Source organism: Crotalus tigris, unplaced genomic scaffold (assembly GCF_016545835.1).
Source record: "Crotalus tigris isolate CLP2741 ecotype Arizona unplaced genomic scaffold, ASM1654583v1 scf7180000020533.82205, whole genome shotgun sequence".
Lineage (NCBI taxonomy): Eukaryota > Metazoa > Chordata > Lepidosauria > Squamata > Viperidae > Crotalus > Crotalus tigris.
In genome coordinates, this window is record NW_024098066.1 from 70189 (window position 1) to 82205 (window position 12017).

General features: G+C 46.3%; 1 protein-coding gene across 1 annotated transcript; it reads left to right on the forward strand.

Annotated features, from left to right (window-relative positions):
• Positions 1–3120: 3120 nt before the first annotated feature.
• On the forward strand, positions 3121–11294 carry LOC120318913 (bleomycin hydrolase-like; the record flags this gene model as incomplete). Its single annotated transcript, XM_039367071.1, has 4 exons — positions 3121–3238; positions 6345–6542; positions 9451–9560; positions 11122–11294. Coding segments are annotated over exons 1-4 (494 nt in total), but the record flags the coding sequence as incomplete, so codon positions are not given.
• Between the last annotated feature and the right edge of the window lie 723 nt (positions 11295–12017).

The following is a 12017-nucleotide window of genomic DNA, read 5'->3' on the forward strand; positions in this document are numbered from 1 at the left end:
TACCCTTGCTTGCTTGTGCCACAGTCTTTCTATTTCTATTTGTAGGTCTTTGTATTTTGTTATCTTCTCCAGTTCTTTCTCTTCTATTCTGCTATCTCCAGGCACTACCACATCCACTATCCAGACTTTTTTGTCTTTCTTATCGACAATTGTTAAGTCTGGGGTGTTATGTTGCAGGTGCTTGTCTGTTTGAATTCTGAAGTCCCATAGCAGTTTAATTTTATCATTTTCTATGACTTTCTCTATTTTATGATCCCACCAGTTTTTGCTTACAGGCAAATGATATTTTTTGCAGATCTTCCAATGCACCATTGTTGCTTCTTTGTCATGCCGCTGCTTGTAGTTATTATTATTATTATTATTATTATTATTATTATTATTATTATTTATTACTATTACCAGTACTACTAATATATACAACATATGTACAGACCCACACGCCTACATATACATAACAAATAAATATTAAATACTGTCCCTCTTGCAACTTCTTTTGCAAGCAAAAAGTTGTTAAGTTAGCTATGTGACTTTGGGCCAATCATCAAGAGAGGAATTCTAGTCCCGCCCTACACGTGAAACCCGGCCGGGTGACTTTGGGCCAGTCTCCTTTTCCCAGCCAAGCCCACCTCGCAGGGCTCTTGTGCTCGGGAAAATAGGAGGTGGGAGGAGGATTAGGTATATTCACACCTTGCATGATTTTTGAAAATAATAAAGGTGGGATACAAATTGGATGGATGGATGTAGATAGATAGATAGATATAGACAGACAGAAGATATGGATAATGACAAAACATAAATAATGGATAGATTGACAGATATTAGAAAATAAATGAGAGGTAGGTAGGTAGATAAATAGGCAAGCAGGCAGACAGGTAGACAAATGATAAGATAGATAGACATGGAGAGACAGATGATAAAAAATAGATAATGGATAGATTGACATTAGAAGGTAGGTAGGTAGGTAGATAGATAGTAGATAGATAGATAGATAGATAGATAGATAGATAGATAGATAGATAGATAGATAGATGTAGGTAGGTAGGTAGGTAGGTAGGTAGGTAGGTAGGTAGATAGGTAGATAATAGATGGGGAAGAAATGGAGATAGTGACAGATTTTATTTTTCTGGGCTCCAAGATCACCTCAGGTGGCGACTGCAGCCAAGAAATTAAAAGACGCTTGCTCCTGGGGAGGAAAGCTATGGCAAATCTAGACAGCATACTAAAAAGCAGAGACATCACCCTGCCAACAAAAGTGCGTATAGTCCAGGCCAGGGTTTTCCCAGTTGCAATGTATGGCTGTGAAAGTTGGACCATAAGAAAGGCTGAGCGCAAAAGAATTGAGGCCTTTGAACTATGGTGCTGGAGAAGACTCCTGCGAGTCCCTTGGACTGCAAGGCGTTCAAACCGGTCAGTCCTAGAAGAGATCAACCCCGACTGCTCTTTAGAAGGCCAGATCCTGAAGTTGAAACTCAAATACTTTGGCCACCTAATGAGACGGAAGGACTCACTGGAGAAGGGCCTAATGCTGGGAAAGATTGAGGGCAATAGAAGAAGGGGACGACAGAGAATGAGATGGCTGGATGGAGTCACTGAAGCAGTAGGTGTGAACTTAAATGGACTCCAGAAGATGGTAGAGGACAGGAAGACCTGGAGGAACATTGTCCATGGGGTCGCGATGGGTCGGACACGACTTCGCAATTAACAACAACAACAACAACAAAGGTAGGTAGATAGATAAATAGATTAGATAGATAGATAGATAGATAGATAGATAGATAGATAGATAGATAGATAGATATATTTAGGTAGGTAGGTAGGTAGGTAGGTATAACCAAAGACTTACATAGATAGATAGATAGATAGATAGATAGATAGATAGATAGATAGATAGATAGATAGATAGATAGATAGATAGGCAGACAGACAGACCTGGAGAGATAGATGACAAAAAATAAATAATGGATAGATTGACAGATATTAGAAAATAAATGAGAGGTAGGTAGGTAGATAAATAGGCAAGCAGGCAGACAGACAGACAAATGATAAGATAGATAGACATGGAGAGAGAGATGATAAAAAATAGATAATGGATAAATTGACATTAGAAGATGATAAGTAGGTAGGTAGGTAGGTAGGTAGGTAGGTAGGTAGGTACGTAGATAGAAAGATAGATAGATAGATAGATAGATAGATAGATAGATAGATAGATAGATAGATAGATAGATAGATATTTAGGTAGGTAGGTAGGTAGGTAGGTAGGTATGTAGGTAGGTAGGTAGGTAGGTAGATAGACAGACAGACAGACAGACAGACAGACAGACAGACAGACCTGGAGAGATAGATGACAAAAAATAAATAATGGATAGATTGACATTAGAAGATAAGATGATAAGTAGGTAGGTAGGTAGGTAGGTAGGTAGGTAGATAGATAGATAGATAGACAGACAGACAGACAAATAGATAATGGATAGATTGACAGATATTAGAAGGTAAATGAGAGGTAGGTAGGTAGATAAATAGGCAAGCAGGCAGGCAGACAGACAGACAGACAAATGATAGATAGACATGGAGAGATAGATGACAAACAATACATAAGGGATAGATTAATAGATATATTTAGAAGATAGATGAGATAGAGAGAGAGAGAGATGATAGATAGATAGATGATAGATAGACAGACAGAAGGACACACAGAGAGACAGAGAGCTGAAAGATTTTATCCTTAGGAACCCTTTTCAGATCTGCCCCTTTTTCAGGCTGGCCCTTTCTATTTTCCTCCCAACCAAACCCGCTCTCCCTCTCTCTGAGGCTCTCCCCACTCTGCTTCCCCCCCCCCACCAACAACACCCTCGCCAGGTAGGCCATCTCGAGAAGACCCCGGTCCAGAGTCCCCCAAGGCAGGCTGCCCCGGGGGGGGGAGCCGAGCCCCTTTCCCCACCCCCAGCCCCCTCCCTCCTGCATTTGCTGACAACCCCCCCCTCCCTTTCCCTCCCCCCCCCCGCGCCGGGGAAGAAAATAAGCGCGCGGTCCCTTCAAGCGCAGGCCCCGCCCTCTCCCGGCCTCCCGCGCGAAGCCGCCCGAGCGCGCCAGGATTGACCGCCGCCGCCCCCCGTCGTGGGGGCAACTTCCTGCTTCCGAGGCTATATAAGCGCCGCTTCCGGCGCCCGGCTGATTGGTGCCGAGGCTGCAGCGGTGTTGGCGGCGGCTTTTCCCGGAGGGCCCGTGATGTGCGTCCCAGGTGCGTTGCCATGGGGACGGCGGCGGAGGGAGGGGGCGACGGCGGCTCCGGGGTTGCCATGGGGACGGCCGCGGCCCCGGGAGCCGGGCGGGCGAGGGCTCCTCCCGCGGGGACGAAGGACCAGCGTGCCTCTGAGCATGTGCAGCGTGCTTTCTCCCTCTGCGGGTGAGGCGGGGGGGGGCTAAGAATTCAAAAAACAGCCCCCCCCAAAAAAAGCAGGGCTCAAAATGTGGCTTTTCATCCAAATTTAAATCAGTTTTTCTCCAAGCTGGCTGCTTTAAGGGGGGGGGGACTTCAATTCCCAGAATTCCCCAGCCAGCTCTGCTGGCTGGGGAATTCTGGGAGTTGAAGTCTCCCCCCCCCTTAAAGCAACGAGCTTGGAAAAACACAATTTTAAAGCAAATAAACCCCCTTAAATTTGGGGGCTCAATGGGATGTTTGCAGCAGGCACAATTTTGGGGTGCAGCAAAATGGGGGTAATTTGAGTGGGTGACAGCATTTGACGCCATCCCATAATTGGGGCCGCCTTGGTGCCAATTGCAGGGAAATGACAGGCAGTCCTCGGCTTGCGACCGTTCATTTAGGGACCAAAGTTTGAAAAAAGTGACTCGGGACCGTTTTTTCCCACTTAACGACCGTTGCAGCATCTCCCGGGGTCATGTGATCAAAATTCAGAAGCTTGGCCACTGACTTGTACTTACGACAGTTGCAGTGTCCCATGGGGGTCATGTGACCCCCTTTTGCAACCTTCCGATGAGCCAAGTCAGTGGGGGGAGGCTGGATTCGCTTAACGACCGTGTGACTGACTTAACACCCACAGCGATTCGCTTAACGATGGCGGCAAGAAAGGTCGTAAAAGCGGGCAAAACTCACTTAAGAAACGCCTCACCGAGCAACGGAAATTTTGGACTCCAGTTATACATGAATTGAGGCTAGATAGGTGGTTGTGACAGCTTCATCGTCCTCTCTTGAGTTTTTGTGGGTGTGAAATGGATCCAGAAAAGAATAAAGAGGTTCATTTATTAAATTCCATAATTTCTTATTTTTATTACCCGCTTGGGAGCCATCCTTCCCATCTCAGAAATTCGGGGAGAAAAAAAAATTAAGAATATGCCACCCGCCGCTCTTGAATTTGGCAATTCCTTTTCAGAGTATTCGGGTTTTATGAGCGGTTTTTTAAAAATTATATCTCACGTTTCTTTGTTTTTTTCCTGGGGATATTCTTATGGTTTGCGATGCCTTTTTTTAGATTCCAATAAAGGAGAATTATTTGTAGCTCAGGGCTGAACTGAGAGCAGTTTTCTTGCAGACGTTTCGTGAGCCAAACTAGGTAACGTCATCAGTGCTGGGGGTTTTTTTTGGGAGTGTTTCGTTTTTAACTCTACAAATCAGCCATGTGGCTCAGAGGGACAGTGGCTCTGTAAGTTGGACAGGTTAATAAATATTTGGGAATGGCTCTTTGTCCTGGTTATTTACGGTGTGTGTGTGGCGCTTTTTAAGAGCTGCACAAAAGGGATTGTGACACGTAAGATGATCCTACGAGCAGCGGAAGCCACCGTAAAAGCAGAATAAATTATTGGCCGCTTGAAGGTGGAGCCACACAAATGCCACATTTTTAACCCCACTGCTGTACGTTAAACCTTCTCCTGCAACAGAATTAAATTTCTCAACCGACTTTGGCAATGTCTTTGTTGCAATGCCTCCTAGAATTTGCCTGGGGTATTTCCTGTCTGTAAGCAAGGAATCCCAAGACAGGAGTAATTTTCCAAAGTGTGGCTTTGCCCTCATGCAGCTATCTTTATTAAGATTTAAGATTTTTGGTCGTCACAGTGTTAAAAAAAAGATGTGCTTTGGTAAGGCCACACTTGGAATACTGCATCCAGTTTTGGTCACCATGATGTAAAAAAGATGTTGAGACTAGAAAGAGTGCAGAGAAGAGCAACAAAGATGATTAGGGGACTGGAGGCTAAAACATATAAGGAATGATTGCTGGAATTGGGTCTGTCTAGGAAGAGAAGGACGAGGGGGTACATGATAGCAGTATTCCAGTATCTCAGGGGCTGCCCCAAAGAAGAGGCAGTCAAGCTCTTCTCCAAAGCGCCTGAAGGCAGGACAAGAAGCAACGGATGGAGACTAATGAAGGAGAGAAGCAACCTGGAACTAAGGAGAAACTTCCTGACAGTGAGAACAATTAACCAGTGGAACAACCTGCCTCCAGAAGCGGTGAATGCTCCAACATTGGAAGTCTTTAAGAAGAGACTGGACAGCCATTTGTCTGAAATGGTATAGGATCTCCACTTCTGGAGGCAGATTGTTCCACTGGTTAATTGTTTTCACTGTCAGGAAGTTTCTCCTTAATTCCAGGTTGCTTCTCTCCTTGATTAGTTTCCATCCTTTGCTCCTTCTCCTGCCTTCAGGCGCTTTGGAGAAGAGCTTGACTCCCTCTTCTTTGGGGCAGCCCCTGAAATACTGGAATATTGCTATCATGTCCCCCCTCGTTCTTCTTTTCATTAAACTAGACATACCCAATTCTAGCAGCCTTTCCTCATATGTTTTAGCCTCCAGTCCCCTAATCATTATTGTTGCTCTTCTCTGCCCTCTTTCTAGAGTCTCAACATCTTTTTTACATCGTGGTGACCAAAACTGGATGCTGTATTCCAGGTGTGGCCTTACCAAGGCCTTGTAAAGTGGTATTAACACTTCATGTGATCTTGATTCTGTTCCTCTGTTAATGCAGCCCAGCACTGTGTTGGCCTTTTTGGCAGCTGCAGCACACGGCTGGCTCCTATTTAAGGGATTGTCCACTAGGACTCTGAGACCCCTCTCACAGTTGCTACTATTGAGCAAGGTAATAATAAAGTTGGAAGGGATCTTGGAGGTCATCTAGTCCAACCCCCTGCTCAAGCAGGAAACCCTACACCATTTCAGAGAAATGGCTGTCCAGTCTCTTCTTAAAAACTTCCAGTGTTGGAGCATTTACTGCTTCTGGAGGCAAGGAGTTCCACCGGTTAATTGTCCTCAATGTCAGGAAGTTTCTCCTTAGTTCCAGGTTGCTTCTCTCCTTGATTATTATTCTATGTTTTTTTTTTTCTTTTTCATGATCCAGGATTGAGCCTGAAGAAATCCTCCGCCTTCCTCAAAGCGTTGAAAGGGGAGCCTCACTATGTCTTGGCCCAAAATGTGGCTACTTCAACGGACTTCCTGGACGGAAGCCTTAACCGGGAAGTTGTCCAAAACACCCTGCAGGTCTTCCAGCACGCCGTACCGGCCGAAGGGAAACCGATCACCAACCAAAAGAATTCAGGTAAATTGGTTCCCCCCATTACAGCTCGTCCTTGATTTACAACCATCATTGAGCCAAAACGTTCCGTCACTAATCAAGACAGTTGCTAAGCAGGTTTTGCCCCATGGGATCACCTTTCTTGCCCCGGTTGTTAAATTAATAATAATAATAATAATAATAATAATAATGATAATAATAATGATGTTGGAAGGGACCTTGGAGGTCATCTAGTCCAACCCCCTGCTCAGGCAGGAAACCCTATAATACCATTTCGGACAAACAGCTGTCCAGTCTCTTCTTAAAAACTTCCAGTGTTGGAGCATTCACCACTTCTGGAGGCAGGTTGTTAATAATAATAATAATAATAATAATGTCAGAAGGGACCTTTGAGATCCTCTAGTCCAACCCCCTGCTCAGGCAGGAAACCCTATAGTACCATTTCAGACAAACAGCTGTCTAGTCTCTTCTTAAAAACTTCCAGTGTTGGAGCATTCACAACTTCTGGAGGCAGGTTGTTAATAATAATGAAGTCAGAAGGGACCTTGGAGGTCATCTAGTCCAACACCCCCCCTCCCCCCCTGCTCAGGCAGGAAACCCTATACCATTTCGGACAAATGACTGTCCAGTCTCTTCTTAAAAACTTCCAGTGTTGGAGCATTCACAACTTCTGGAGGCAGGTTGTTAATAATAATAAAAATAAAGTCAGAAGGGAACTTGGAGGACATCTAGTCCAACCCCCCACTCAGGCAGGAAACCCTATACCAGTGTTGGAGCATTCAAGTGAATCAGTGCAGCTGTTAAATGAGTAACTCGGTCGTTCAGCGAATCTGGCTTCGCCCCGCCCCCCATTGATTTTTCTTGCCAGAAGGCCGCCAAAGGGGGAAATCATGTGACCCCAGGACACTGCGACCGTCTTAAGTCTGAGTCAGTTGCCGAGCATCTAAGTTTTGAGGGCATGACCAAGGGGGTGTTTATGACGGTCGTAAGTGTGCAAAGCGGTCCTCAGTCCCTTTTTTCAGCGCCGTTGTAACTTTGGACAGTCATGTCGTAACTTGAGGACGGCCTGTCATATGCTTGGGACACAGCAACGGTCATAAGTACGAGTCAGTTGCCAAGCGTCTGCCTTTTCATCACCCGACCGTCGGGATGCTGAAACGGGTAAAGCGTGAAAGACCGTCAATCCGGGGGTTTTTTTTCAGTGCCATTGTAACTTTGAACGGTCGCTAAGCGAGCTATTGTAAGTCGAGGACCATGTGCCATGTCACTTGGGCAGCTTTTTATACACCTGCTCAGATCTGGCTCTACCTGGAGGGGACGGGAAGGGGTAAACCCACCCAGCCCAGGCCGCAGTTCCGAGAAAGGAGATTTTGTGTTTTTTTATATATATATATTCCATTTTTATAGCCAGCCATCTTTATCCATCAACTCAGGGAGGCTGAGAGTTCTAAGTCTTATTAAAACATTAAATCCATTTAAACCAATTAAAAACATCCAGCGTGAATCTAGGCGGCAGCTGAGATAATTAGCCATTTAACAGTTATTAAGAAACAGCGCCCCAGGCTCTGGGAAGCCAGCCAGGTTTTAAAAGCCTTAGGGAAGGTCCTCAACTTACATCCACAAAAAACCCAGACCAAAATTTCTGTTGCTAAGTGAGGCAGTTAAGTGAGTTAAACCCCATTTCTGGGCTTTTCCCAGAAGGCACCTGGGCTTGCCTTATGTTTTTTTTTTCCCCTCTGAAAATGTTTTCGCTTCTCATCCAAGAAGCTTCTTCCATTCTTCATCCTCCCTCCCTCCCTTCCTTCCTTCCTTCCTTCCTTCCTTCCTTCCTTCCTTCCTTTCTTTCTTTCCATCTTTTTCTTTTTCTCATTGTGTCTTTCTTTCTCTCTTTCTTTTTTCCGTTCCCCTGTCCGTCTGTCCCCTTCCTTCCTTCCTTCCTTCCTTCCTTCCTTCCTTCCTTTCTTTCTTTCTTTCTTTCTTTCTTTCTTTCTTTCTTTCTTTCTTTCTTTCTTTCTCACTTTCTTTTTCTGTTGCCCTGTCCGTCTCTTTCCTTCCATCTCTTCCATCTCTTTCTTTCTCTCTCTTTGTGTCTTTCTTTCTCTCTTTTTTCTGTTGCCCTGTCCGTCTGTCCCTTCTTTCTTTCTTTCTTTCTTTCTTTCTTTCTTTCTTTCTTTCTTTCTTTCTTTCTCTTTCTTTCTTTCTTTCTCTCTCTCTCTCTCTCTTTCTGTTGCCCTGTCTCTTTCTTTCCATCTCTTTCTTTCTCTCTCTCTTTGTGTCTTTCTTTCTCTCTCTCTCTTTCTGTTGCCCTGTCCATCTGTCCCTTCTTTCTTTCTTTCTTTCTTTCTTTCTTTCTTTCTTTCTTTCTTTCTTTCTTCCTTCCTTCCTTCCTTCCTTCCTTCCTTCCTTTTTTCTTTCCATCTTTTTCTTTCTCTCTCTTTGTGTCTTTCTTTCTCTCTCTCTTTTTTCTGTTGCCCTATCCATCTGTCCCCTTTCTTTTTTCTTTTTTCTTTCCATCTTTTTCTTTCTCTCTCTTTGTGTCTTTCTTTCTCTTTTTCTGTTGCTCTGTCTGCCTTCTTTCTTCCTTCCTTCCCTCTCTCTCTCCCCCCTCCCTTTCTTTCTTTCTTTCTTTCTTTCTTTCTTTCTTTCTTTCTTTCTTTCTTTCTTTCTTTCTTTCTTTCTTTCTCTCTCTCTTTCTCTTTGCTCCCTGATGCTCTTTCTTTCCTTTCCTTCCTTTCTCTCTTTCTCTCTCTCCCCTCTCTCTCTCTGAAGAACCGAAGAAGCCTCTTGGAATGAGAAGCGAAACGTTTTCCGAGGAAAAAGGAGACCGAGAAAGTCCACTTTTTTGCCTTTCCGGGAAAAGATCTTCTTCCTCTGTTTCCCTCGGAGTTTAAACCTTCCTCCTTCCCCCCCCCCCGCTCCTCCTCCTCCTCAGGACGCTGCTGGATCTTCTCCTGCCTGAACGTGATGCGTCTGCCCTTCATGAAGAAGCTCAACATTGAGGAATTCGAATTCAGCCAGTCCTACCTCTTCTTCTGGGACAAGGTACGGTTGCCCAGAACGGCCACCTCGACTTCCCTCGCTTGCGTACAGGCAGTCCTCGGCTTACGACCGCTCCTTTAGCGACCAGAGTTAGAACACCACTGAGACAAGGGACTTAATAATAATAATAATAATAATGATAAAGTTGGAAGGGACCTTGGAGGTCATCTAGTCCAACCCCCTGCTCAGGCAGGAAACCCTAGAGCAGTGGTTCTCAACCTTTTTAATGCCGCGACCCCCAACCGGTCGTAAGTCGAGGACGACTCAACCGGTCGTAAGTCGAGGACTACTCAACCGGTCGTAAGTCGAGGACTACTCCACTGGTGCAGCACCGTTTGCAGAATGGGACTTTTGGCGGGCTCAGCAGGGCAGAGACAGCCTGGACAATTCCTATTGGCTTTTGAAAGCCAATAGAATTAGACTTTATTCAAGAGAGTCTATTCTACTGGCTTTCAAAAGCCAATAGAATAAAAGGGAGCAGCACAGCTAAGGAAAAGGGGGAAAAAAATGGCGGACTGCGTTGTTTGGCGACCCCCGTGAAATGGTTGTTCGACCCCAAATGGGGTCCCGACCCACAGGTTGAGAACCACTGGCCTAGACCATTTCGGACAAATGGCTTAGCATCGGTCCTCGCACTTATGACCCTTGGGAACATCATCAGTGTCAGAAGGGAGTGGGGTGTGCAGAGAAGAGGAGGAGGAAGAATCTATACCAGTGATGGCGAACCTACGGCACAGGTGCCAGGAGCGGCACTCAGAGCCATCTCTGTGGGCACGCACGCCGTCGCCCCAGTCCTAGGCCTTCAGCTGGGTTTTATAAAACCTTTTCGCTTTAGGCCTCCACCGTCATGTGCAAAAAAAAAAAAAAAAAGGTTCAATCAGTCCATTTCAACTTCTCGTGGGAAAAAAAAAGATCTTGCAAAGTTGGAATTGATGATTGAACTTTTTAGTCCCACCCAATCTGCCGTTACCACCACAGCTACGCCCACCCAATGGGCCACGCCCACCCAATGGGCCACGCCCACCCAATGAGCCACACCCACCTGGCACCCGACGATGCATAAGTGGGTTTTGGGTTGCAGTTTGGGCACTCGGTCTCTAAAAGGTTCGCCATCACTGATCTATGGGGTCCTTGGTGCTCTCTGCAGTCAGTTGTTTTCTTGTAGACCTTTCATGACCCAACTAGGGAACATCATCAGTGCTTGTAAGGGTTGGGGGTTTGCTTCCAGGGGGGTGTTCTGGCGGCCTGCCCCTGGGTAGGGTGGGATAAAAACATCTAGTCTCAACATCTAGCTGACCACCTGTCATAACAAGGGAAGGGCACAGTGAAAATAATAGTAGTAGTAATAATAATAATACAATTAATAATAGTAATAATAATCGTAGCAATAGTAATAATAAAGTTAGAAGGGACCTTAGAGGTCATCTAGTCCAACCCCGATGCTTGGGTCAGTGCAGACAGAAGGACTTTTGGGGGGGAACAAGTCCAGGCATGCCGACTTTTGGGGTGCAGCAGCCGAGCAGGGTGGGGGAGGTCTGACTCTCTTCTCCGCCCGGACCCCCAGGTCGAGCGCTGCTACTACTTCCTCCACGCTTTCATCGAGACTGCCCACGAGCCCATCGACGGACGGCTGGTCCAGTTCCTGCTCACCAACCCCTCCAACGATGGCGGCCAGTGGGACATGCTGGTGAACATCATTGGTAAGGAAAGCCAGAGCCTTGGATCTTTTGAGGGGGGGTGGGCTGCTTTGGGGGGGGGGTGGTCCCAGGGGCCCCTGGAAGTTGGCGCGGAGGCCTCGACTTACGAGCCCCGTTGAGCGCGACATCAAGCGAGAGACGGGTGGGGTGAGTTTTGCCCCACTGGACGTCCTTTCTCGCCGCCGTTGTTAAGTGAATCTCAGCGGTCGTTAAGTGAGTCACACGGTCATTAAGCGAATCCCGCTTCCCCCGTGGACTTTGCCTGTCGGAAGGTCGCCAAAGGGGATCAGGTGACCTAGGACCCTGCGACCGTCGTAAATACGAACCCGTTGCTGAGCATCCGAATTTTGAGCAGGGGACGCTGCAACGGACGTAAAGTGTGAAAAACGGTCCTAAGTGACTTTTTTCAGTGACGTTGTAACTGTGAACGGTCACTAAACGAATGGCGGTGAGCCGAGCGCTCCCTCTGCCACAATCTGAGCAGCGGAAGCGTTTTTTTTTGTGCCGTTTCTCTTTTTATTTTGGGGTGCCTGAGAGTCAAATGTTCCTTTTAATTTGGGGGCTTAGTGTCCCAAACTGTTGTGCCTCTCCTCCTGGCACCCTGGCATTCCCCCCCCCAAAGGCATTGTGGGGTGGGGGGCTGCACCTCAAAGCTCTTGGCACCTCTGCCACAAAGAAGGAAGAGTCAAAGAAGTTGTGTGGCCATTGTCAGCCCTTTGCCCTGCTCAGAAGCCCCGTGCTGAAACATCTCTACAGAGGGCAG